This window comes from Triplophysa dalaica, chromosome 20 (assembly GCF_015846415.1).
Source record: "Triplophysa dalaica isolate WHDGS20190420 chromosome 20, ASM1584641v1, whole genome shotgun sequence".
Lineage (NCBI taxonomy): Eukaryota > Metazoa > Chordata > Actinopteri > Cypriniformes > Nemacheilidae > Triplophysa > Triplophysa dalaica.
In genome coordinates, this window is record NC_079561.1 from 2833540 (window position 1) to 2861188 (window position 27649).

General features: G+C 41.3%; 4 protein-coding genes across 16 annotated transcripts in view; 2 read left to right on the top strand and 2 right to left on the bottom strand.

Moving 5' to 3' along the window:
• Positions 1-16: 16 nt before the first annotated feature.
• On the bottom strand, positions 17-13468 carry asxl1 (ASXL transcriptional regulator 1). 5 transcript variants are annotated; one of them, XM_056733263.1, is made up of 12 exons: positions 12926-13468; positions 9700-9782; positions 9267-9384; positions 9000-9159; positions 7933-8009; positions 6924-7008; positions 6226-6345; positions 5205-5371; positions 5024-5120; positions 4834-4939; positions 3799-4726; positions 17-3674 (listed from the first exon to the last, which is right to left on the bottom strand). In XM_056733263.1, exons 1-12 carry the CDS (start codon positions 12980-12982, stop codon positions 657-659), a joined length of 5016 nt encoding a protein of 1671 aa, XP_056589241.1. In that variant the 5' UTR covers positions 12983-13468; the 3' UTR covers positions 17-656. The 5 variants fall into 5 exon arrangements, with proteins under 5 accessions (XP_056589241.1, XP_056589242.1, XP_056589239.1 ...); XM_056733264.1 differs by lacking the exon at positions 6226-6345 and adding an exon at positions 9485-9487 and having other exon boundaries at positions 12926-12997; XM_056733261.1 differs by lacking the exons at positions 9700-9782; positions 12926-13468 and having other exon boundaries at positions 17-3668; positions 9267-9678.
• Positions 13469-13530: 62 nt separating this feature from the next.
• On the top strand, positions 13531-15668 carry thap3 (THAP domain containing, apoptosis associated protein 3). Of its 2 annotated transcripts, none has more exons than XM_056733274.1 (4): positions 13531-14107; positions 14227-14425; positions 14511-14678; positions 14770-15668. In XM_056733274.1, exons 1-4 carry the CDS (start codon positions 14034-14036, stop codon positions 15049-15051), a joined length of 723 nt encoding a protein of 240 aa, XP_056589252.1. In that variant the 5' UTR covers positions 13531-14033; the 3' UTR covers positions 15052-15668. The 2 variants fall into 2 exon arrangements, with proteins under 2 accessions (XP_056589252.1, XP_056589251.1); XM_056733273.1 differs by having other exon boundaries at positions 13536-14107; positions 14508-14678.
• Positions 15253-20997, bottom strand: dnajc11a (DnaJ (Hsp40) homolog, subfamily C, member 11a). The gene is made up of 16 exons (XM_056733268.1): positions 20905-20997; positions 20143-20272; positions 19827-19900; positions 19590-19691; positions 19377-19514; positions 19139-19261; positions 18987-19060; positions 18707-18896; positions 18524-18609; positions 18000-18116; positions 17758-17913; positions 17514-17583; positions 17234-17291; positions 16995-17137; positions 16613-16742; positions 15253-16472 (listed from the first exon to the last, which is right to left on the bottom strand). Exons 1-16 carry the CDS (start codon positions 20974-20976, stop codon positions 16447-16449), a joined length of 1689 nt encoding a protein of 562 aa, XP_056589246.1. The 5' UTR covers positions 20977-20997; the 3' UTR covers positions 15253-16446.
• A 3483-nt stretch (positions 20998-24480) lies between these two features.
• Positions 24481-27649, top strand: part of camta1a (calmodulin binding transcription activator 1a) — a 308434-nt gene continuing 305265 nt past the window's right edge. For all 8 annotated transcript variants that reach the window (XM_056733048.1, XM_056733049.1, XM_056733050.1 and 5 more), the window contains exon 1: positions 24481-24628. In XM_056733048.1, the coding sequence (XP_056589026.1) occupies positions 24604-24628 (25 nt within the window). In that variant the 5' untranslated portion in view covers positions 24481-24603. The remainder of the gene's footprint in view (positions 24629-27649) is intronic.

The window sequence follows — 27649 nt, forward strand, 5'->3', positions numbered from 1 at the left end:
ATTCAAAGAGAAAAGATCCGCTCTGTTTCAGCTTTATTAGATTTGAATACTGTGCTTAACCGCCATATACAGACTGGACTTCACTTTGGATAAGTAAATAAAAATGAAAACAATAGTGAAATCACTTACAAAATAACGAAAATGCCATTTTCTCGTTTAATGATCTAAAAAAATATTTCTTTGCAAGACATCACACACAAAATTCTCTCAAAACTCTCTTCACAGAGAGGCTTTCGGAGAAGAAAACAAACAGTAAGGTCACCATCTTCAAACTGAACTGATGACTGGTGTCAAATAGATGAGGTAAATGTTTTGTTGGGGAAAAAAAGGCACAATTTACAATCAACCGTGCCATGTAAATTCACGTTATAATACCAATAATAATAATAATAATAACAACAATATCATTGTGATCATAATAATAACAATAACACCATAACAGCAATAGAAAAAATATGCAACAAAAATACAGACTGAATTTTATCTTACAAGTAATCTTCCAGCCCTAATGTATTTCAACACTCATGCCTCTTCCATGCTCCTAAGAGTCCGAGACTTCTTGTGGTGTCTAACCACATACAATGGGCTAGAATGTTTGGAAATGGCCAAAGCATTTGCTCTGACCAATAGGCTCAGTTTGGAGAAGCTGCATCAAACTATCTGACCACCAGACATGACACACACAGTTTGGAAGGGCCAATGCAATCATCGTGGCAGAAAGCACCACAGCCCTGGCACATGATCATGGCCTTAAGTCGGCAGGAACACTTGAGTGCCACTTCCTCTGCAGCATTGTCTGCGAAAGCCTGAATGCTAAGTGTAGCACTCTGACCTCCACCGCTATTGATGCTCATGCGTGGCCTTAGCTGCAAAACACCGTCGGCTAAACTTCGAGAGAAGCCGCTACCGTCCACCACAGAAACGTTAGCTGTGTAACTGAAGCTGGTTGAAGAGCCCCCGCTAACACCACTCTGCTGCAGTTTTGGTAGCTTGCCATAAAGCTGATATGGGAGACTGGAGGCAGATGAAGAAGGGGAGGATACGACTGGAGAGGCAGAGGTGTCTGTTTTGCGGACAAAAGTACTTTTGAGTTGTTCTTTCTTGGCCATTCTGGCAAAAGACATTTCCATATTCAGTAGTCCTTCCATAGCTCCGCCACCACCATGAAAACTGTCCAGAGAGCTCTGAGGCTCCTTTTTGGTTATTACAATAGAAGTATTGCCTCTGATAGGAGCAGGTGAGTTTTTGGTGAGAGCTTGTTGGCACGAGGGGCGCAAGGAGACCTCATTTTTAACTGTTGCTATAGGAGAAAGCTCTTGCTGATAAGTCTGAGGCAGTTGAGGTTTAGATGGCCGCCAGTTAATCTTGACAGTAGGTACAACCTCGGAAGGACAAAGGTCACCGTGTTGAGGTGAGGGAGCATCAGGTGTGATTCTGCACATACCCTGGGATACGTTGTTGGGGTGCTGTTGAAAGTTTGCATGCCTTTCCTGAGTTTCACCCTGTGAAGGTTGAGGTCCAGGGTGCTCTTTAATGACAGCCGACTCATAAACTGAAGCATTCTGAGGGTTTAAATCCATTGAGGTCCTGGTGAAAGAGTTAGTGGGGAGGGATGTTATAACAGGTACCGCCCCTGGGGGGGCTACACCTGATTGTTGAGAAACGAACTGAACATTTGTAGACCTTGAGTTGGCTTCCTCAATCAAACATGCCATTCGTGAAGGAGCAGAACCTGGCAGAGAAGATCCAAAGTTTCTACTGGGTCCAGGAGACACTCGAGCTTTGTGCTGAAGCTCAGAGACACCGGGTTCTATGGGTCCTCCTGTCTCAGAAGGGCCTCTAAAACGTGAACCCAGATTTCTTGGGTGTCCTCCAGGTTGGACTGAATTACCTGCAGGGGCTCCTGGGAGTCGATTAATTTCCAGTTTGCTGGCTGAGTGAGGTTGGGGTAAGACCTTCTCTAAAGGAAGGCTTCCTTGAAGAAGCTGGGTGACAAGAGGATTGTTGGCCTCTACAGAGGAAACTGGTCGAGATAAACCTTGAACTCTTCTGGCAATTGGAGGAAGTGCAGAATTTTTTAATACAAAATCATCTAAAGGGCCTCTGCTAACAAGTCTGGTTTCATCCTCTGTCAGGACAAACATCTTACCACCATTGCTGTTATCATTCAGATGTAGATTCCGGCTTTGGTCCCTATCTACTTGTGTCAAATATGCTTGCGGTTGCGAGGACACGGTGGCGGTCTGGTCCTGAGCATGGTTTATAGCAGGGGTACGAACTGTGTGGGACTTTTGAGGCTGAATGACTGGCTGATTTGGCAAACCATTAGGGAAGCGAGCTTGAATGACAGTTTGAGTATGGGTGGGGTTAGACACATGGGCCTGTATGACTGGTTGCTGGTGCTGGGGAGGATTTAACGTTGATGAAGAAAGCCACCTTGAGGTCTGAATGACAGGTTGATTCTGTGATTTTGTATTGTGAGCTTGCAAGCTGTTACCATCTGTTCTTGTGTCATGCCAGTCTATCGATTCATCCTCTTGAGTTTCATTTTCAAAGTCTGATGCGGTCTCTGTTGAATCACTGTGTATTCCAGTGTCTTCCTCAGCAGAATTACCTGGCAGACAAGGTAGAGAGGCCAATTCATACTTGACATCAGCATCACTACCTCCATTTTTATGTTCATTTAACAACCCCTCTCTCACAGAATGCTCTTCACCATTTTCTACCCATCCGTTTCGGGCTGTAACAAGTGTCTCTTTGGAAAATTTCAAGTCTGAGCCATGCTGGATAACTCCAGTTGTCCCTTGTTGGTGCTCGGAACCATTCTGTTCACCCTCCCAGGGTTGAGAAGCAGCAGCAAGGGTCCTGATGACATCCACACCCTGGGCACCAAATCTTGGCAGAGAGTCTGGTATGGAGGTGGGCACTAGGGAAACGGCATCTTTTGATGATGAGGTACAGACAGGTGTAGTCTTTCCACTCTCACTGGATTCCTCACCTCTCCCATCTTGGTGACTGCAAAAAGACTCTGGCTCACTTGGCGTAGGCACTGGGGTGTCTAAGGTCTGCTCTGAGGATTTGTCACTTGGGCAGCCAGTAACCTCTTCCACTCCGCAAACTTCCTCCACTTGGTCCTGGAAACCAGGACTGTCCGTTGCAGGTGGTGATAGCGTAAGAGTTTTCGAAGACTCTGACGGTGGCAGAGATGGGTTTGAAGACACAGATGATGGAGATGGCATAGTTAGTGGAGTGGAGCTTTGAGGCTGGTCTATCGAATCTACACTGGATAGCTGTAGTTGTGTTCCAGACGAATGAGAGCTCGCAGGCGATTCCTGCTCCTCCACATCAACTCTTCCTCCTCCTCCTCGTCTTCCTCCTCCTCCAGGTTCAATGGGACCCGGGTGCTCTCTCGAACGCCTCCCACTGGAGCGATCCGGTATCCCACTACCACCCCCCGGGCCGCTCCCCCTTGGCCCTCCCCCATCGCTAGAGGCTGCAACAGCAGCAGCGGCTTCTCGCTGGGCACGGGCTTGCTGTGCACGGGCCTTGATGTCCGCGAGGGTGCGCGCCCCTGTCCCCGAGCGCCGCGACCCTTCGATGGGGGGGACGATGCGGGGACAGATTTGGTACGTTGGCCCCTTGACCCACGGCGGTTTGATCCGGGACAGCTGTATCTAGTGAAAAGGGAGTAAAACATACTTAATGAGACACTGAGGAACATTTTTTCAAACAATGAATTACAACAATGCAGATATCAAACAAAAAGGTATTAACCATAAATGTATTAGTTCACCATACCCGGATTGGCGGGACCTTGGGTTCCTCGGTTGTAGGCTGGGGCTTTTCTGAGTACACACAGTCAACTGTGTTACGAAAGGACTGACGCTCATCCAGTCGCGCCCTTTTCTCGGGAAAGCTAGTGAAGGCCTGGGACTCGTCTGGCCTTCTCTTCTGCTCTTTGAGCTGAATGGCTGGGCTTGCTGTGGAGGGACTGGCTGCCGGGCTGCTCTCCCTACTGCTTGTGCCAGTGCCTGCTGTGCCAGTGGTAATGACCGAAGCCCCGTCATCCAATGGGTCTGTGGCAACTGCAGCTGTGGAGGAGGAAGAAGAAGAGGAGTCTGAACTTGCAGCAAAGGCCTGTCTGTCTGACGCAGAGGAGGGAGAGGAAGAGGGGGACGAGGATGACGATGTTGAAGAGGAGGATGAGGAAGGAGAAGATGTAGAGGCAACAGCTGGTTCGGCCACTTCAGGCAGCAGGCGTGTGGAAGTTTCTGGTTCTGGTTCTGCTTCTGGTTCATCGCAGGTTGAGCTTGTGGAGGCTGGAGGAGGGGTAGGTGTGGGAACAGGGGAGGGGACCGCCTCTACAGAAAGATTTTCTTCTGGACTTTCTAGTCCAATTTCTGCTTGGAGAACCACTTCTGCCTGAACTGCTGTGGCTTCTGGGACTGGTGATTCAACTGATGGTCCAGCATCTGTGGTTGCAGTGCTCTCTGTTGGTTCTGTTGAGGGTACAGGGGCAGCTGCTGTTTTGCAAAGTGTGCGTCGAGCCTTGCGTCTGAGGTCAGCCCGCGAGCGGCGTCTAATTCGGCCTTCCCTCCGTCTTCTTCCAACACTTCGTCTTTTGGGTGCAGCCACTGGCACAGTATCAGAGTCTGGGACTGCAGTTGCAACATCTTCTGCATCGCTCATTGTGAGCTTTAATGCTTCCTCTCTAGTCAGGCCAGACCTAAAGAAACAAACAAAACAGAATGCTATAATTAAAAGATATAATTTTACAATCTCCAGAACTTCATTACAATAACTGAAATTGCATGTTATTTCATGGGCACAAACCTTTGACCATGATACTCCTCAAAGAATTTCTCCTTCCATGCCTCTACTTTCTTCTCCTTTTCCATTTCTTGTCTGAAGCGAACCTGCATCTCATGTGTGAACTCACCTTCAATTAAGCAAAAAAGTTAATTTTACCTATAGTTGTACACAGCCGTATATGTTTGCAATGTCTACAAACAGTGAGACTCACCCTCAGCTAGCCGTTCTTTCCAGCTCTGAGAGGCATGAGTGAAGAATTCATTATTGAGTGCTGAGCTGCTTAGCCGAGCCAGTCCGTCTGGGCCAATCTACACATTACAAGCCAACAGTAAAAAAACAATAAAAAATGACTTTTACAGAAAGAGTGAAGAATTAAAATGTTTAACATAAACCTGTCTGTCCACGTCTGGAAGAAGCTGAAGAAGTTGCTGTTGAGAATGAGATGGGAAAGCAGCAAATGTGCGTGTGTTGATGAGAGCGCGAATGTTGGTGTTGACCAGAATGGATCCAGGAGTTTCGAAATCCACCTCTACACCTCCTCGGTTCCTCTTCATTGGACCTATAAATACAGTTCTGCATTAAGTATAAAACTGGTGGCTAAATGAGATCTACAGAGTATTTCCACTGTTCAGAAATCATATACTACCAATATTAGCGCATATAAGATGTACCTGTTATGCACAAACAGATGATGGAGTGTTGTTATTTGCTATGTTGAGTCCCACATTAGCTGTTGAATTTTTTAATTGAATGAGATTTGCAACACGCTTGAGACTCAAATAAATAAACACAATGCCTTCCAACAAATGTGCAACAACACTTAAATGTAATTTAGACAGACTTGCTTGTTAAGCTAGTGTTGTATGGCTAAACTGTAGAGAATAAAATCTTGGTACACTAACAGAAAAACTGCAATGACAAATGACATTTTGTACCGTGTAGTACGCAAACCTGATGTGAAATTTTACAGAAGCAATTGGGTAAGCACTAGAACTATAACTGATACTGCTATACATTGATATCTTTGTGTTTGAAAATCTGTCACAGTTTTTCTTTTTTTGAGCATTCAAAACACATTGCACACTTGCAGGAAGAAACAAGTCCCACAGAAGTTTCATATAGCAACTCAACAGCATAAAACAAGCCATCCACTGTAAACAAAAAGCTTTTAATGTAACTCAAATATGGCTAATACATTGTTTCTTCAGATGTCCAAATGCTAGACTCCTCATGACTGCGGCATTGTTTCTCCTTAGTTGGCTATTCTGTGTCCTATTAAGCTATTCTCTCAACGTGATACCTATAGCAGGTGAGGAGGATTCCCTAACAATGCCTGTTCTAGGGGACAGTAAAGAGCAAGAAGCTTGGGGGAGGTTTTCAATATATGGGTCCTTGGGTTTTCATCCTCTGTACCTGAACGAAGGCCCAGCATGCTCTTGAAGTGCTGGGTGCGTTTCCAGCCCAGCTCGGAGCGGGTACGGAGAGTGGGGGCTGGACCCCCCCTAGAGCCTTCCCTGCGCCTCCCCGCTGCTCCTGAGGGTAAAGGTGGGGGGATGAAGGCTTATAAGACTGAGAACGAGTGAGTGCGGGTTGGGCAGCTGAGGCATGAAGACTAGTTGCACTACAGAGGCCAAAGTGACAGGCAAAGATTTGGCATGTGCGTGAAACACAAACATCAAAGGGATGGATATCCCAAGGCACAAGATTAAGAGGAAGAGGGGTGAATGTATATCTCTAAGGTGCAAATGCAAAGCAGATATCCAAGGGTAACAGTGCAGGGCTGACAAGACAAACCGGAAACACTGCTCGCACATGGAGGGGTGTTGACGGTCAAGTGACAAATGTGTCAGTGGCTTCTAGAAAAGATGCGTTTTTTAGTGCAAACTTAACCAACGGAAAGAAAAGGCGGCCAACAGGAGGGAACTGCCCTTCAGGAAACTGCACTATAAATGATTAGAGAGTGTCAGTCCATAAAATTACAAACAGTGTCAGGCCACTGAGATTTAAGAGCATCCACAGTGAGAGGGAGCAGGTACACAAACCACTGCAGAGTTGGGGGGAAAAAACAGAAAAGGAGGAGGAAGGACGAGCAAGAAAAGAGCTATCATAACCTGATGGGACGTGTTCCCCGTTGACCTTGAGAGGAGTGAGCACTACACGGGGCATCATCACAGCTTTCTTCCTCTGCCTGCCTGACTGTAAGAGATGGGAGAAATAAATGTGAGAAGTACAGACACAGGTCCCGCCACAGACAAGGAAAACAACAGCATGCTCTTGAGAAGATGCTTGGATGGAAACAAATAGTTCTGACAAAAGCTGAGAGAGTTGTTTATTCTTAACAAAGTCAAATCTTTATAAAAATGTTATGCACTGAGCTGTAAAGAAAAGGACAGCGAATACCTCACATGTTCACGGTCACAGAGCGAATTCATTTCTTATGGGAGCTAAGTGACTGGCTTAGACAGGGGGATTGTGGGATTGATATCAGAGCAGTAAAAGCTGATAAATGTTCAAAATTTATGCAAACAAGAAGGCGGAAGTGATTTGTTATAGGGTGAAGGTGCAGTCTATTTAGTACTTAAATCACATTGTTCCATATTTCTAATATTTAATTGTAGCTATGCTAATAAGTGTAGTAAATGAGCATTATATGTGTACTTTTATGTCTTCCAAAAAAAAAGTTTATTTAGTCCATACAAAGCAACCAAACCATCCAGTCTGTCCATTTTACAGACACACCCAAAGCAGCCAATAAGAGCAAGGACAAAGATTACATTTACAGTACATGCACCTATAAAAAAACAAGTGACTAGATAAGAATCAGACCATATGAAACTAAGGAATTCTCCGAGCACAAAAGGTCATAAAAATGACTTAGTGGTTTCTGTGGGCTTTTCTTGATCTGACTCACAACATTAACTGCACTACACAAATGAATCATTTTCACACAGTGACATCATGTGTTCTGTGAGAGGATGTACTCATGACTAATGTTCCGAGGAGTCATTTGCTGTGCTTAATGATGAAGGCGATATGGAAGTCCTGCATTGAAGGGTCCTGCGTGTAAGAATTAGATGGTGTTGACTCATGGTAAAAGGTCAAGTTAGGCACTGCGGGTACCTGTGAAGAGCGACTCAGTCTGGTCTGTGGCGGTTCTGTGGAGCAAGATGCACTGGAGGAGGTCTCATCCACAGAGGCTAGAAGAATAACAAGGAAACCAGCAGAGCATTCGTCAATCATTCACTCTCAGCAGATTTGATTTTAAATTATTCACTTCACACTTTGTTCGAAAATAGTGAAAATCCAGCACAGGGGGCTAGTTCTACTCATGGCACCTGTAACATGTGATTATGAACCTACATTGAATAAAATCCCACTACACTAGGAATAAAATAGCACGAATAAAAGCATTTTAAATACAAAACTCAATATCTCTCAACATTGGACATAAAAATATAAAAAATGAAGCAAATTATAGTACCATAGAACCAGATTCAATGTTACAGCACTGATTAAATAGGTTGCCAGACATGGGTAAGATGTTTGCTAGTATTCCCCAAGGCAGCGAACGCATATAGTCGTTTAAAACGCACATTGAGAAATAGCACTACTTCTGACAAGTGACAGAAATATTTGCTTGAAATATGGTCTATGGTAAATTTAGTCTTTTATCAGATGTTTTATCTTAAGCGAACATATGCATGATAAACATCACAAGCAATTTGCCAAAAAGATAGAGCAAACATGGAAGCAAACTGGCATTATATCTGACTTTGACTTTGCTATCTGTCAAAAAAAAAAGGAATCTTTAATTCTCATGAATATGTAAAACAGTAAATGTGACAACACACCCATTTCAGGCGTCAAATCGCTTATACTCTTTCATACCACACACAAATACACGTTCTAAAATACCCTCATCTAGGTCACTGCTGGATGTGTCATGTGCTATGGTATCCATGGCAACACACACATCCTAAGCAAAAAAAGGAAATCAATGTCTCTCAGGCAGTACATGCTACTTAAGCTCAGGGTATTTAATGCTCATCATTAAACAAAAAGATGGATCTCTCTACCAATCCGAGCGTTTATATGCTTTCTTAATTTAAAAGCCTTTTTCTCGCTGCAAAATATTCAGAATGAAACAATAATGGGAGCAGAAAGAAAAGAACAAATTATCCACAAACCATCATTTTCACCACTAGCAGCAGTCGTTTCTGTGGAGTCACAGCTCTCCTGCTCCGCCCCTTCTGCTGCTCCAACTGATGCGGTGGATGCTGTCGGGGTTCCGGCCATATCTCCAGATTCGGCTGCTGATGGGTTCTTTGTCCACTGTAGGGCATTTTTCTGTGGGATACAGACAGTCATAAGTACCTGTTTTGTCCACTGGTGTGGTCATGCAATCGTAATTCTGTGACTAAACCGGGGTGATGATGTTTATGTTAAATCTTTACCTTTAAGGTAAATAGACTCATCCTTCCAGGCAGCTTGAAAAAAATACTATTCTTTACTCGGTCTCCTCTGACCTGAGAATGAAGCATGGTGACCAGACAGGCCAGTGGTGCAGTGCCGCTACAGGAGGAAGAAGAGAGAAGAAATTGTATAAGTGTAGCTGAAGATGAAAGCGTGTTCAGACTTTTAGGCTTCAGATGTAAAATTGAATATATCTTACCTTCTGTTTTGTGATGGGGAAGGTAGAAATACAAAAAGAAAACAGAGAAATACAAAACAGCATGATTATCGAAACTCGATACACCACTAAGCGCATTGTCAATGGAATCAACATGGCAACCAATCTCAAACAAATGGTTTCTGTTTTCAAGCGAAAATATATCCATGTAAAAATGACATGTCTATTACGGTAAATAAAATTAATTTCCGCCATACCTCATTTCTTTAAGCCCCTTTGTTTGAATAACGTGCAGAATCTGTTTTGGGGTCATTGGGGCATCAGAAAAGTTCTCCAGAACCTGCAAGCAGTCAACAACAAATTAAATCAACACCTGTACAATTTAGCAAGTAACTTTCTGAAGTATGTTTAAAGTATGTTTATTTTAAGACAGTATTAACAAAGCACAGCTTTTGCAATTGATTTCCGAAATAAGAAATCTGAACACTGTTTTGCCTAACAAAATTCGCAAAAAGCAGCTGCTATTGTAAAAGGTCCATCCTGGCCTAGCGGACGAGACAACCCTTTGGCCTCTTTGGTGGCATAAAATGGGAAGTGCTGTATCCACCATCTGAATTTGAAAGGACATCGAAACAGGAAATGGAACAGCACAAAACTATCTAGACACATTTATTCATAGAATGCCAGGTGCACTTCCTGCAAGGAAGCAGTACAAGGAGCTACAAAAAAGTTAGACTGTGAGAACTTCAAGCAAACAAACTACTAGGCCTACGTATTGCACGACAGACATCCTGGTTATTTATAACACAGTACCGCCTAGTAGGAACCAAGGCTCGTGTGTACATAATGCAATTGAAAGAAATGGTGCATTTATGCATTGCTTCTGGAGACGGAGTCCATTTCTCCCAAGAAAGCGATTTCGTTGTGCCATAGGGAATGGAAATATAACACCCCACTACAATTCAGAGAGCAGACATCATTTCTAAAATGTATGTGGAACGAAATTAAATGAGTGACTTGGTTTTCTGACAAGAGATGAATGTCTGGTGCCAACATCTCTCCAAAGCAACTAATAAACCCAATAGGAGACCCGTCTGTGCTACAGAGCAAAGCTCATCTTTTTAGCTGTGTCTTATTAAAAGTGCGTCATCTAACATATCTCTGGAATAAATACACATCAGACTGAACAAGGAGTTGAGGTTACAAACAAAGGGTTAAATTAGTCTAGAAAAAGGCTCACTGCATTCTCATCTAAATTAGTATTGTTTCTCGTTTCCAGAAACACCCGATTTATTCCATGAGGGTGCAATGAAACTAGCCAAAAATCAGCCACAAAAAACAAACCACGGCTCCACTCAAATGACAAAAAAAAATCATAAGAACTAATGAGAACCAAATTTTCTTTTATACGGATATAAACTGGCTGCCTTTACAATTTAGCAAGAAAGCCTACACACCATTAATTGCAAGAAAGGGTGGCGGATAACCAAAAAAAAAAAACCACACTAAAATAAAGAACGTGAAGCAGACATCATTCCCTATGTTGTGCAGACATCTTAGGAGGATCATACTCAATGCTATTATGGTTTGAATATGTACCGTTACTTGTTTTGTTTGCTATACGGAGAAATCGAAAGTGAAAGTACCAGGGCCTTCTCCTGAACCAATCTGCGTAATGCTATGGCAGTTTTTATCACAACAAGACCGACCTACCATAGTTATATTTCCTAATCAAATAAGAAAAACAAAACACTGCATTGAACGCACTAGATGATCTGATATTCTTTGGCCCTCAGGCTAAGCATTTGGTTACATCTTAACAGGAAAAATGATTCCCAGAGCTGTCAAAGTTATTAAATAATGCTGTAATGCTCATTGAGACTTCTTACTCCTTAATGTTACAGACATCATGGAGATTCTACTGAAGAATGTCCCTTAAACTGAATATAGGTCGTGTCTGCCTGCATTCTATGCACTTGAGAAAATGTATTTGGGTTTCAGTTTTCAGTTTGGTCTCCCATCACCATGAGAGGAACTGGTGAGTGGTTATCTCTCTTCGGTTCCAAACATGGTCTCTGTCCTTCGTTCCAGACATGTCCATGCCTGCTTCACCAGTCTCTTAAATTCATGGGATACCTGCAAAAGATCACAGTCTGAAATTTGTTTGGGTGGTGGTATTACTTGGGCTGGCAACCTTCCAGTGATGAAAAATACATTTTTATCATTTCATTGAACAGGATTTTAATAATATGAGCTGTGGTGGTTGCCAAGCACAAGTGATCCACACCCAAACTGCAAAAACAAAAAAACCTACTTTCATCAAATAATGCTGTTGTGAGTTATGCAGATATTTTTCCCCCAATCTAGCAAAATTGAAGCAATGGCCGCCTGCTTTCTTTGGGTGGATCACAAATAAAGACCTAGCCTGTCATGGGAGGAAACACAAAGACCTGAAAGAGATGATGACTCTAACCACCAATAATTGACTGAAACCCCAGAATTCAACTGCAAATCCATTATAAGTCTTTGAGCTTTTATAGGGTACCGTGACACACTGTTTATGTCTTTTTCACACTATATAACACCTATAACATAAAGGACCACAAGTCAGGCATACAAAGGGTAAAATCTCTTTAAACATGTCAGTACTACATTATTGTACAAATTGTAACAGACATATTTTACATTGAATTGAATGGCATAAAGTAACCACGAAGACGCAAATCACGTAAACAATAAGCATCTATACATTGATGAAAAACCGCAGGATGCATCATTCTGTAGATCTATAGCAGCACATACCAATTTTATATACATACGAACCAACACTGAAAATAATTATGCAGTTGTTTTGTCGTTACTGGGTGCATAAACATATGCATTGCTTTGCAATTCAGTGCATGTTACAGATATTATACATTAAACGCGTACTAACGTTACATGTTCATTTTGTACTGTTTATACACGTCAATGGATCACGGACGGTATATTACACGGCCTACATTTCCATCAAGCACTGTTTAAAACAAGAAATACAATGCACAAGATGATGTAGCTTTGTTAAAACTGGCCTTTACTGGACAACATATATCATGTCTTACACAGAAAGACTGTATTTTACGTATTGGCCTCAGTTCGTAGACAGAAGCCCCGCAAACAAAGGGTCAAACAGGCAGAGCTGCTAATACGCTAGGCTACCAGCGAGCCGGGCTCTTTCATTCAAATGGGACACAAACACTAGAAATGTGTGCTTGTGCTGTCAACGATGCAAATCTTGGTACATTGGTGGAAAAAACAGATGTACGCAAAGTCAAACGCGGAGTTGTGAAACACAGCTACACAAACAGCATCCGCGGCGCTTGCATGTGTCCAACCCGAAAACAACCCGAGCCCTTCGCGAGACAGCTTTGTTCGCGGCTCCCATACAACACCCTAAACCCCTCGCACGGACGCTATAATACAATAAAATGACGAAAATATTACCATGCGAGCTGCCTCTGCCCATGTGCGCTCCTTCTTTCTCTTTTGTTTGTCCTTCATTTCTTCAACGTTGTCTCGCGGGTGTGGGTTTAATACTGAAGCCTCTGCTCAAGTCGGCGGATATGAAACGTGTGCGTTATGTACGGCAAGCCCGCTAGCGTGCTAGGCTAGCTATAAGGTCTCTGATTTCCTCTCACTCTCAAGTTGAAAATGTATTTGCGCTTTCGACCTGGACTCGCACGTCTTGATAAAAAAAAGGAGATCAGTTCTTGCAGCAGCAGCAACGTGCACGCAGTCCGGATAGTTTTTTAGTAACGTATTGCTGGTCAAATAGTCGTAAACACAGACATGGCAGAGAACTGGCGAGCCCCGACAGCCACTACTAACGCCTTTGGCATACTGCAGGAAATCCTCACTCTGGAATGCAAGACGAGGAGGGCACAACAACGAGGTCAAAGGTCAAACACACTGCAGGAATGCAACACAAAAACAATCCTCCCCATCCCCCTCTTTACTCGCTTCTACAGCCACGGCTCATCTGACGCATCTGAAGGGTTGTAAGACCACGCCCATTGTCATGTGCGGATAGATCAAATGTGAGTAAAAATAGAGAGCACCGCACAAGATCGCCTTAAACACAGATACTAATGATACATTTTGAATGCATTTTTAAATAATTCTATATAGTTTCTGTCAGCATACTGTTAATCCATTGAACAAACCACCTCGGAAAAAGGGTTGATAAAAGTAAACCGATCGTACTTTAGATATAGCCGGTAAAATATGCCTACACCCAAAATTAAAATAAAACGTATCGTGGACCTGTGAAAAACGGACTATAACGACTGAACATTTTTACAGTTAAATCACTGAGAGACTTTTATTTTGAAAGGCATATGGCTCAATACCGAAAAAAAGCATATTTATATAGGCTTAAACATAATTGAGTATATTATACAAAATTGTGATTTAATGATTTAAGAATGATTTTTTGTGATATTTATTGTAATATATAACTGGGTAGTTTTATTACATTTAACAGATTAAAGAATGTTTTAATAAATGTGAGACACTGCGGGGCACGATAGTCGCCATTTTTGTTCGGGGCAAAATGCCTAAAAGTTGTTCTGCATTTAATTGCACCAGTAGGTACAAAAGCAAAAATCCTGAGATAACGTTTCACAGGTACGTAATAATAGACACTTCGACATCATAATAATTTGAATAATTAAAGATTAATAAAGATTTGTATATTTCGCACTAGAATGTAAGTTAATCGGAACATAATTTTTTTATCTCGACAGATTTCCTTTTAGTAAACCATCAGTTCTTAAACAATGGTTGGATAACATCGGTCGTGAAAACTTTAATCCAAAGAAACACATGGTCGTCTGTTCCCTACATTTCACGCCAGAATGTTTTAGTGGTTTCGGAAACCGCAAAAATCTGTTGTGGAACGCCGTACCAACTCTCTTCACTACTTTCTTACCTCAGGATGCAAAGGTAAGTCAGGTCAATAACAGTTTGAAAAACAGAAAAAGATGTGCTTATCATCTGGTATTCATTGTCATTTTTGTGCCAACAGCAGACAATTCATAAGAGTCTAAAATCAGGTTTTCGTTCTGCTGACAACTTGGTTGGCATTGGATCTGAGAAAAAGTGCTCTTTCGTTGAGGATGCTCAGCGATTGGAGAGGCACAAGGATGCTCAACCAGTCTCTTACATTAATGAAGAGTCTTGCTGTCAAACTACAAAGGTGGAGGTTCAAGCTTACAAACAGCTATGTTTTCTAGTTGTGTTTGTCACATTTATGCATCTTTCTTCTTATTATTATTAAATTTTCCCAGGATTTATCAGCCGCAGACCACACCTATACCATTTTGGATCCATGCAGAACCAAAGCCCGTCTCTTTGATGTTTTAGATGCCAACATGTGGCTACAGAGAAGATTACAGGCCAAATGCAAAGTGATTAAAAGAATGAAGCTTAAACTACAAAAAGCTCATGGAGAGCTTCTGACTTTACGCCGTAAAGTGAAGGGCAAATGTAGCCAAAGATACAGTTCTCTATGCAGTATGGCCTTAAGACCGAGCAGCAGAAAACATCTTTTAGATGTAGAACTGATTTAACGTTTAGGGACCGTGTTGATTTTGTTTTCCACAAAGCAGGCAATCAGAAACATGACAAAGACACCCATTTAAAACTGAGCTTTACTGTATGTTTTGTAAAGATTTGTGTAAATAATTTTTCTGCCCAGTAACATGTTTTTTTATGATATAACTTTTGACGAAATCTTTCTGTTGGGTAAAGTACAACATACAAACACACTGTTCATTTCCATGGTTCCTTTATTTTAAAATGACTGTCTGTACCTGCTGCATGTGGTTGGCCATTTGTATAACAATACTAACACTCCAGACAGCAATTACAGATATACACGTTTAGTCCATTAACATCTGCAAGTCTGCAGCATTGACATTTCATATAAATTAGAGTCGACCAGAAACAAAGAGATGCCATACAGCCAACCCCTCAAATTAGGAATCAATTGTTCAACATTACAGCGAATCAATTTTCTTGCATATACATCCCAAAATACCAAAAAGGCATCAAAAAGCTCAAATCAACTAAAAGACTGTAATTTGGGGGGCATAAATCTGAGAAGTATGTGTGACGTATGGCACTAAAATGCAGGATTTAAGGGTGGTGTTGCAGAAATCAAATAAATACAATGTTTCCATTGCTATTCAAGTCTTTGAACACAAGGTGGGAGACAAGCCCTACAGACAATACCGTACATTGTGTGCATTGGCCTCTTCAATTCTTTTGACACTGCCGATGAAGAAAGACATAATATTTCCAAATGAAATCCTCACAAGGGAGTGAGGAATAATGCAGGCTATCTGAAGACATAGCTGCTTACCTAGCAGGCAAGGGTTTTACTATTCTTAGTATGGGCAGCAACATGCTTTGACTTATGAACACTTTATTTAGCAAGATTGGGACGCTGGTGTTAAAAAATGTCAGACATAGGAAGAGGCCAAACAGCTAAGGAATATCATCTCCTGTGGGATTCAGTGAGCTGGTTTGAGCAGCAATGGTTTTTCTCTGTTGTAATGCGGGTGAAATAGCGCTCTCTATTGAGTGCTGAATACAGGCACCGTTGTGGTCTAGAGATGCTCCAGAACAGTTTACATGGATTCACTATTTTAGAGCGGGGGGGCTGGGCATCTATTTTAAAAATGGGGTCTACTAAACAAAAAGAGTACATCTGATAATTAACTTTTAGCATTTTTTCTTTGTTTCTTTATCTTTAAATTTTATTTCAGGATGTAAATGAACTGATCTTAATTTCTAACATCCTTTTGAATAATATTTAAAACAGCAAAAAATGAAGGATAAATAGGTATATGAAGACTTTCAGGGGCACAGAGCGTTTCCAGGGCTCTACTCCAGAAAAAGCAAGTCTTTCACATGTCTTTAACAGTCCAAGCTGTCCCATTCAGCTCGACAGATACATGCTCCTAATTGTCATTATCAATCCTGTGGGCTACAGAGGAAATGAAATACAAAAAAACAAAGTTTTAAATTACGGACGTCGGCAAAATTAATCTTTACTGCTGGTTAACACAGGAATGCAGTTCTTATCATGAAGTCAAGATAAATGCTGAATTTCTTGTTTGTACTCACATTGTTTTGGTATCCTGAGTGCTTCTGTGTCACCACATAGAACTTGATGCATCACTCCTCTGAACTGATACAGTACCTTCAGGCTCTTTTCCTCGCCCACACAGGGGTCGTAAAAGCCCGGTAAACCAGCCTGAGGACATTCATGCACAAACAACCAATTAATACCTACAACATCGCTGAACATCCATATATTTCCCACACAAAGAAATGTTTGATTTTATTTGACTATTAATAATCTCAGGGGTTAAATCAGGCATTCAGATGAGGAATCATATACATAAGGGACAAAAGGAAACTACAAGTAAAATAAAAAATTTGAAATCCTTTTGAGAATTCAATGCATCCTGTATGTTGCATCACAAAGCAAACATAACTGTTTTACCTTAGAAGCTTCTGTGAGAACGAGTTTAGAATCCTTCACTAGGCACTGTAGAGGCACCGTTACATCAATGACCCTCGCCCTATCGTGTTTACGACTGTTGTCTGTCACAAACTTGCCATACCAGGCATTGAGGATGATCAGACCTAATATAAAAGCAGACGAGTCAATGATCATCACTTGACAATCCAATTCAAATCATTGCCAATGCTATTGATCGCAGACTCGCGGTTGGGTCTTACCCATTCTGGACTCCTCCGCTTCGATAATTCTACGCACAGACTCTTGCATCAGCAGAACCTACAGTGAAAAGCGATTTCACATAATATTGCTTGTATATGCATGTAGTGACACATTCATCACTGTGACACAGGGACTGATGTGCAGATAGGAAAGATAGCCTTATGCTAACTCATTGTTTTTCTATCTGAACACAAAACGCCTGCGACCAAAAGTTATGGCCACTTTAAGCGGCCATGCATTATAAATTATATGCAGTGTATTTAGAAGTTATGAACTCACGGAAGTCTCTGCCTCTTGCTTTTTCTTGGCGATGTCTGAGGCTGAGCTTTCCCTTTGTTTCTCAAGCTCCCTAAATAAAAGAGAATACATTCACTGCTGATTTAATGTCTGTTTTTGTACCAGCATTTACTTCAGTCGCCTGTGTTATTCGAACTCAAGGGGAATTAAACACTGCAGAATACTGTTAGGATGACAGTTGGCCCTTGAAAGCCAACGAAATGAAATCATCAGCTAAAAGACTTACTCCTCCTGATTTGCACGAACATAAGGCCTGATGACCAGCCTCTGGATGGCCAAGTAGAACACAAGGGGTCCGACCGTGGCATAAAAAACAGCGCTGGGTAGAAGCTGGTCCGTTAAGTGAATGGGAAAGAAGTACGTCTGGCTGGCTCTGTTCAACCTGAGACACAAGAGACAAAACCAGTGATTCAGAGGCATTGAGAAAGCACAAATGGAAAACATCCTCATATCATAAACGTGCTTTACTTGATCTTTAGAGACACGCCCTGAGGTACTCCAATACTGACGGTAGCTCCCAGTATGCTGTGACGACTGATCTTAGTCTCAGCGCCGTATTCCACCACGGTACCGAAAAACCCTGACCTGCAATGCAACATAACGCAGACATCATTGCCATTAGTGATAGTTTTCCCGAAATAAAATTTTTGCATCATTTACAGCACCTTTAGACTTCCTTCCACAGAACACAAAAGAAGATATTTTGAAGAACGTTGGTAACCGAGCAGCACTGGACCCCCTTTCACTTCTATTGTATGTACACAAAACCAATGCAAGTGAATGGGGTCCAGTTAACAAATTTTTTCAAAATATCTTCTTTTGTGTTCTGCTGAAGAAAGAAAGTCATACATTACAAGGGTGAGTACATTTTCTTTGGGTGAACTATCACTTTAAGACGAACTATCCACATATAGCAATAAATTAATCAAGTTTATATACAATATAGAAAACAAAAAGAGGAACAGCAACAAAGAAGAGTATACAGCACATACTTGACTGAGCCCTTGATCTTGGTCTGATCATCATCCTGAAATTTGTACTGGTAGCTCATCATAATGAACGTATGTGGAATTCCCAACTATTGTGATAAAGAAATGAATAAGTAAAACAAAGAAAAACAGCGATTTGTCCAACCATGAAGAGGCAAAACTAGCTTGTGGAATAAGGGAACCAACCTGGGCAGCAAAGGTGAAATGACTGCTTTTGGTGTCCCGGACGATGCTGGTGTTCATGGAAGACTGAGTTCCCCAGCGCCACTGTAAATAGCCCATAGTGTTTTTGTCCAGATGGCGTGCAATCATAGTAGTGAGACCCGGCCGTACACCGCGGGATGAAAACTGCATGCCACACTGAGCCGTCGCAAAGCTGAAATATATATATATAGAGATATTAATTGTTTTTATAAAGCATACAAAACATAAATAGATGTATGATAGTGGAACGTGCTGGACTTACCAGCGTGAAGTCAAATTACGGAATATCTTCAGCCCAATAAGAGGGCCATGCGTGTCTCCTGCCCCAAACTCAACCTGTTTAAACATGTTTTAATCATGCTCAGATTTTTTATAATGCAACTCAATTGACTCTATTCACCTTTAAAACCTCACCTCTCCCCAGCCTTTAGCAGAGGTCACCCGTCGCAGGGCCAGGTTAATGCTTCCGCCACCGTTGCCATTGTGTGTGGAAAGAGAGCCAGAGAGAATGGCTGTATCTGAGGCTGTCAGAGGGGCCTGTAGACAGCAAACAAGACTTGTTCAATCATGAGTTGCATTTGTAGTACAAAAACTTCACGCAAGAAATCTCTATGAACGTACACACTGAAATTAAGATATAAAATGCATCTACCTCTATGGACTGGGATATGTGCATCCTGTTGATCTCAATGTGAGGTAATCCGCTGCCACCGCCAGCAGAGATCTCTTCATAATCCTCCTCGTAATGATCAAAGAGGTCAGATGCATCGACACCAACGCTTATTGTCCCCTGAGTGACAATGTGAACAACCAGTAAGACAAAGTTAATGGTGACATGGATAAGCTTGAAGGCACTAGGTCATACCTTAGGGTTGGTCCTTTGCTGTAGTCTCCTCTCCTCTCGTTCTCTTTGAAGTCGTTCATATTCCTCACGAATTTCTGCTGGAGTTCTTCTCCTCTCCACCACCTACAAGTTATCGATGTGTGCAAAACAAGTTACATTATATACTGTATATACCATAATACAGTAACGTATTTCTTGAAATACCCTTGCACTCTGGTATCTAATGCTAAGTATTAGACTTCTGAATCGTCAACATACCTCCCATCCCTCAACTTCCAGTCCTCTCTTTCCATATATGTCATAGATTGCTCTGGATTGGGGGTCGCTTAGCACTGCACAAGAAAATCACATTTCATAAACATCAGACATTCATGGGTTATGAGTTCTTTAATCATGTACTCGTCCTCAATGTCATTCTAAATCTGTATGACTTTCTTTCTTCTGGAGAACACAAAAGAAGATTCTGAATAATGTTGGCAACCAAACAACATTGATCCCCCCATTGATATGGACACACAAAACCACAGGGACATATATGAGAATCAGGCTTTATGTATAAAACCTTTGTATGTACCTTCATATGCTTTGTGCACAAAGTTAAAAAGTTGTTCTGCCTGCTTCTTAAGCTCTGGATCTCTGTGCTTGTCTGGATGGTACAGCATGCAAAGACGGCGATATGATGCCTTGAGCTCTTCCTGCGTAGCCTGAATTTAAGGATAAAACTCTTTCGTCATTCATCATAAAACACAACTGCAAATTTTCATTTTCTACGTACACATAAATGCGATTACGGGAAGTTACCATACCGAGACTTTTAATTTATAAAAAAAAGTACGTAATGCAACCAGCAGAACAGGGACTTTTGTGAACACACATTGACGTTTTTCTGAACAGCTGCTTATCTGCTGAATATCCCCAAAATCGGATTTCAAGATAGACAAAGTTACAAAAATCGATTGAATTTGATACAATTTGTTTAATTAGCGTATAAACTGTGACCCTCAAAGTACAAATTACTAGTTTAAATAAACTCTTAAGGAGTTTTAGAGAGTAGTTATGAAGTTTTGCTAGATTTGTTTGCTCGGAATTTCATGATTCAATCGTAACAGAAGAGAGGGTAAAGCCTTTATTTCTTTATTTGGTTTATTACTTGATACACAGCGTTTTTCTGCAAAAAGGCAATGATAAGTAAGGGTCACGCTGTGCTTGATGTGCCACAGCTTAACGACATGCTGCCGGATTCTGGTTTTAAAGTATGATATCCGAGTTCCTGCTTTCTCGCTCCCTTTACGGCACTCTCATCTGACACCTTTCCGTAAACAAGAAAATGCCATACCTCCCTACGGACGTTTAAGAGAGAATAATAGTCATCATTGTCGATTTCATCTTCTTCCAAGGCCGCCGCCATATTTACCACCTTTCCCCCCGCCCCAGCGTCAGATCATACTACGCTGATCTTCGGTGTGCACGCTTGCAACGCGCGAAGCTCACCAGCGCCACCAGCAGGATGGGAGGAAGATTAACTTAGACTAAAAGTTGATACTTTTATCATAGCAAATTAAAGTGCGATGTCTTTTATTGCGTGCACGTTTTTATTAGTGATTTGTACCCTTTTCGATGAATAAGAATGATTTTTTGCGAGGACATTCAGTAATGCAGGTATCGACATGGGTTGCAAAAGTGATTCGTTACGTTAAGATCTGACAAGTTAAATCCTCTAAAATACTTCCAAATGAAAATTTACCATGGCTACTGAACAAAGGGGGTTCTGAGTTACACTCAAAAATTTTTGCTATTAGCACTAACATTTGTTCTGTGCTCGTAATCATAGGGGACCTATTGATGCTCCAGAAAATCTTTGGGTGACCGAGGAGCTATATAGCACAGTTTCCGTATAAAGAACCTGTTAAGCCTGTTAATATGGTGCTATATCACAAAAAGTGGTTCCCCTATGAAGGAAAACCCACCACCAACCCTCTCTGTCTCCCAACAGCTAGTGGTCTAGCTTGTGTTGAAACCAGGAACTTTGCATTGGCACCCATTTTATTATTGCTCCTGTATGACATTTCGCTTATTGCTCCCTAAACTCTTTGTAAGTCGCTTTGGATAAAAGCGTCTGGTTAATGACTAAATGTAAATGATTAGAAGCCAAGAACCGCTTTTAGTGCTATAGCACCATTTTATTTATAGGATTGACTGAATTGCTTGGAAAACCCCCCAGAAAAAAAACATTAAAACGTATGTTTTTAGTTCATTCTAAACAAATCCCTTGGGTGGTTAAAGATACAGTTTGTAGAATTCGCCGCTTGAGGGCGCACGATCAAAACAATAACAATCGCCTAACTCCCCCAATCTCGCTTTTTTGTGTTCCAGTGACGAATGTTCGCGTTTTTTTTTATCGCGGACACAGCAGATGCGATTGAAATACCCCTAATTTTACATAAAGATGAGGGGCACAGTGGCCTTAGTAACAAATGTTTGTCTTTTTGCTAGGAACGTCCTTAGAATTCGTAATTTTGTCGAAGAAGTGTCCAAGTACAGTCGTTTTGACTTTCAAAGGGATTTCAGACTTTCTAAAAGGCCCACATAAAAAGACCAACATGCTGTGAGAACATCATGTTAAGATGCTGTACAGTGTAATATAATATAATTATATGTGTGCATGTAGCATTTGTTTTTAAGGATTGGAATATTTTTTTCATGGAATAATGTTGTTAATTAAAAATTTACACCAACAAGTAATAATTAAAACGAAAAAAATCAAATAAAGCACATGCCCTAATTACGATACATTAAAACATCCCTTTATAGATTACGATTTTACCGAGGCGTTTTCAATATCACATATAAAAAATATATAAACAACTATAAATTGTGAACTTCTTAAAAACCAGCGGACATTCTTAGCCAATGAGCATTAAGCTGTGTCGTCAGCAAGTCGTTTCCCATCATGCTTTCGGTCTTCAGTCGGTGGAGAGCAACTGCGCCCTACTGAAGAATCCGACAAAGCCGCCTGGCCGTCGCGATAGTTTTTTGACAAGCGTCAGCATGACGTCAGAGCATGGCGGACGTAACTCGGACACATTTCTTACCGGCATGCATCTCGCGCTGATCACCGGTGATCGGTTCTGCGCAGATTGGTTCTAGGATCAAACTAGGTTCTAGGCGGTCAGTAAAGGCGGTAAGAAAGGGTAACGCGGATATGAAGCCATTGACAGTCGACTAAACGGCCCGGTCCACTGTTAAGAATGGCGATTTTCTCAAGATTTAAAAGCAGTTGGAAACATTTGAGATATTGTAAGTACTCAACTGAAAAAAATATATAACATTAGCCTAGTGGTTAATGGATATTTTACTGCAAAATTCTTACAAACTGTACCTTTAAGGGATATTCACTTTATTTAATTGTATTTAAATTAACATAGTTTGTTAAGAAAATACGCTCTCTTTTGACCTTATTTAACAATTTGTTAGTGAGTCAGATGTAGCTTCGGTCAGAGTTAAGCGCTTACATAAACTTTGTACTAGTATCCTAATTAATAACACAGCAGCGTCACGCCAGCATGTGTCACTATATAGGTCCAATTGGTTAAATCGGCCTATTAAATACAGTTACCATACAGATTCCTAAACTACAGATGTTACATACTCAGTCTCTTATAATTCACTGGTCTAATAAAAACAACAAATATTGCGTGGGATAGCCTACAAATATGACCCTTAGGTGGCCAGATATGACGTTCCGTCAGGAATTGTGCTTTGTTTTCAGAGAATTACAATGCCTCAAAAAGTCGTCGCAGACTAATGATTTTCAGGGGACAAATCCTCAATTGCATTCTATATATACATCGAGCTTTATACTGTCCGTATAAGAAGGCTGTTGGGAATCTATGTTTGTCAAGTATCAGATGTATTGTCTGATTGCCTGCTTTCTTCACGCGCCATTCAACATATTTTAACATTACAAGACTTTACTCTTAGAAAATGAACAGACACATATTTGGAAAGCGCCTATTATCAAGCTACTGCAAGCAATAAAGATCACGCTTTAATGATAACATTTCATGGTGGGTTTTCGCTGTGGGCAAAGAAACATTTAAACCATTATCTATGCGCTCAATACAATTACCGAATGCTTAATCTGACAAATAATTAATCATCTTGGGTAATGCGCCTTCCACAATCCTAAATGCAGTTTTGAGGTTTTCTAGACAATTCAAACGGGATCTATACCACAGGCACGGCATTATGGGTAAACTTTTAGTAAACTATTGGAATAATAAATCACAAAATCTCTCGCGTCCAATGCTAAGCTATTAAAGCTACACTTACACTTTTGGAAGAAGAGGGACTTTGCTTGAAAACGCTCTGAGTAGAGTGCACGTGGAGCTGTCCGTTCAGCACCACATCGCATCTCTGAAGTGCATTCAGCCCAACGTTGCATTTTCAAGGTTAACCTATGAATCACGATGTCTTCTTCTCTAATGTTTGTTATAACTCAAAGGGTATTTTAATCATCTGTATTGGTTTAGCTGTCATACAACAACACAACCCAATACGGTCTCTTCAACCTCATGTAGGCCTAATGTTTCCCATAAACATCACTCGTAAATATTATTCGGTGGCCTGTTGCTTATGAGTGAGCTACCGTTTGTAAACCACCGTAATGTAAAGGCGTTATAAGTCCTATTTACATTTCGCAACTTCAAACATTTACATCGCCTCTTAATTTGCACGAGAACATTTCACGAGCGCTCACTTTGGATTGGTTCGGCTCTTCTTAAAGCGCACCTACACATCGCGCATCGCCCAATGGTTCTCAGAGACATTAGAAGGGGAGGATTTTTTTTTTGCTCTCACAAACCATTTCAGAACAACATGGTCAGTCATAGTCCGACAGCCAATGGTGAGTGCGCTCCGGTTGGGCTCGCCTCTGCCTCGCCAGTCCCTTCTCATGCTGCTGTCCTCGGCGTGAACGCGCGTGGTACCCAACGCTCGTGAAGAGGAGGAGGAGGATGTGGCGCGCGGAGGGGAAATGGCTGCCGAAAACAAGCCGGAAGGTAAGTGAGAAACATCGGGGGTATTTTTTTACTTGTACGACAGGAGTGTGCGATGGGAAAAAATTCGCGGCAGGGAGGGGAGAGCCGCCAGTTGAGAACCGAGGAGCTTTTGGGATTGTAAAGCCTCTGTGTTCATCTTGACACACTCGTTTTTCCAGCACGGAGACATCACATCACCCTAGCCAGCATCGATAGCTAGCCAGCAGCGTGCATTACATGTATTTAAAAACAAACTGGAGCAAAAGCGCGAGAAGCCCCGAAAATAAACAGAAATCCGTCTCGCGCTCAGTTTCCCTCAGCCTAACGGTCGCGCTCAAAACTTGTTATTCGCGGCGGTTGTCGATTCGCAACTTCTTTTTTCGATTTATCAAGCTTCCTCGGTCGCGTAAATTGTTTCTGAGTTGGCGGGTTGTGTGGATCGTAGTTTGACCCAAAATATCATACAGCCTGGAGTTTCAAAAATAGTGCTGGCGAGCTGGTTTGACCGTAGATTTTTCTCCCAGACAGTTTTACGCTTCCAGCTGACCTTATTTTAAGTTTTTTTTGTTGTGATTTTCGGTCATAACAATTAGATGTTTTATTAGTTTCAAGGACGTAGTCTTTCTAAACTCCCCTTCCCATTAGTCCAGATAGACACCAAATTAAATTGCTGAATAGTTGAATAACCTTGAAATCGGATGTTTGCAGTTAAAGGGCATTTTTTGTATTTGATAGATGAAACAGGTAACATTTTCTCCCTTTTGCTTCGCAAGGAAATGAGAAGATTTGTCATTGAAGATCAAACAAGAGCCACCCTTAATAAATTGTTATAAAATACTTTTTTAGATTTGTCTCTGAAACGAACGAGTCGATAAAATACACAAAGACACCCGTAGAATAGGCTATAATTTCAATCTATTATAGTAACGCTGTGTAATGCATGAATACGTCTGAGTTATGACGTAGATGTTTTGATATTTATCATTCAGTAACATTGGTTTAGTTTGGTCATTGGCTTATAAATATTAAAATTTGATTCGCATTTGAAATAGCAACGTCAACCTGTCTCCACTCTTGCATGACTCATGTAATATTAAAAATATGGTTATAAATAACGGAGTTTTTGAAAGTCATCATTAGTTGCGAGGACATTTGTTTGCAATTCACCTTCAATAGAAGATCGAAGCCAGCAATGCTTTAGTAGCCACAAGGTGGAGACATTGAGTTAAATAAACCTAATAATAGTCGAATCATGATAACAGATATCTTGGAATTATACGATTGACTCAAGCGGATACAATCATTGTAACATGGTGTTTCATAGTTAACAAATTAACCTTTGAAGAACCTTTGAAGGCAGGAAAACGGGTGGATAATTCATAGTGCGCTGATGAATTCTTAACTGTGCATGATGCTGAATGGCTTAGTGGAAGCGGCAACAAAAATCTCATCACTAAACCTCACTCCCAAGTAATAAATTATGCACAATAAAATATAGAATATATTAGCCTAATATTAGTGACATCAATAATATTGCTCCAGACAAATCCAGGGTTTTGAACACGTTATGATCCACAGGGGGGTGATATTGAGCTTCTTAAGTAATCACTGCTATATTTTTAATACTGTGTCAGCTAAGTCTACAGTCATTACCATGAATATATATCTACCTTTGTTTTCAAAACAGCACAGAGGCTAACTACCTAAACTAGCATTGTGTTATATGTGTGCTTGTGTGTCTACGCATGTGTTCGCCAATCTCTGCATGTCTGTGTACATTTCAGATGCAAACAAAACACATCATGAAATGTGTCTCACACCAGCCTGCTTTCTGATATTGCATCTCAGTTGCCATGAGCTTTTAACAAACCCCAACCTGTGACTCCTGGCGCAAAATGGGTTCAGTTATTTTTGTCGTACTTGTCAGGTCAATGTTTGGGGGAGGAGCCAGTGCTCCACACCTCCATTTTAATATAGCATGCTGTGCATTGTTACTAATTTCAGGATCGGATATAGCTCGCAGTGCTTTATATTTACGTTGTAGGTTACATACTTTCAGCAGGTGAATTTGCCGTTGTATATGCTGCATGCCATTTTAGCACTGATCGTTGCCTGTAATGTAACCTTTTGTCCTTGAAGCATTTAAAGTGTTTGCATAGAGTGCTGTTCTCCAGGGCCTTATTATTTGGCAGGGTTTTTTTGCACATAAGGACAGGCTGTTCTTAGCTGGAGGCTGCTATGAAAACATGGTTAATGTCTCACACACCCCATAGCGTTCTCCTGTCTCCTGATATGACCCAGCTCACTTTTTAAATTCCCAAGAACTGGGACTATTTCTGTGGAAGGTGGGGTCGGTGGTGGCAGGCTGGGATCTATTATGAAGCTACACATGTAAACATGTTGCTAGCCATTTTTCTCTAGATAGCTATTTAAGTCGAACTGACACCAAAATCCTATTAACGTTCCTATTTAATTGAGAATGATCCATCAGTGCATGTTTTTCTGAAGTCTTTGTAATCTTTCATCAAAAACATTCATTTGTTTCACCTTGGAAACGACTTAACGTTTTGGCTGATGTCTCCAGGCCCAACCACCTGTCATATATGGCAAGCACTTTAAAAGGTATAAATACTAAAAGTGGTTCAGTCATTAAAATAAAGAGCCATTCCGTAGCAAATTACCTTTTCAGGTTCTTTGCATAGTACTTGCTCCACAGTTCTTAGTTTGCGGATATGCTTTAAGATTTTCTGCTTTAATTGAATTAGTATGGCAAGGATAGATAGGGATGCCACCTCTTCCTGGGGAGCCGTGACAGATCCTTTCAGATCCTTGTCTTGATCCTTCCCTACCTGCCTCACACAGAAACACACATTAACTCTATCGATTGGTGCAGCTTACTAAAATGCAGACAAAATTGAGCCTCACCAAATAGCCCTGGAACCACAATGAATGTGATGGCTGCCCCTATTGCTAGCCATTAGGGGCTGTTTCTTTACTGTTTATTTCAGCACCTAAAGATTTATTAGTGAGATGGAAGAGCTT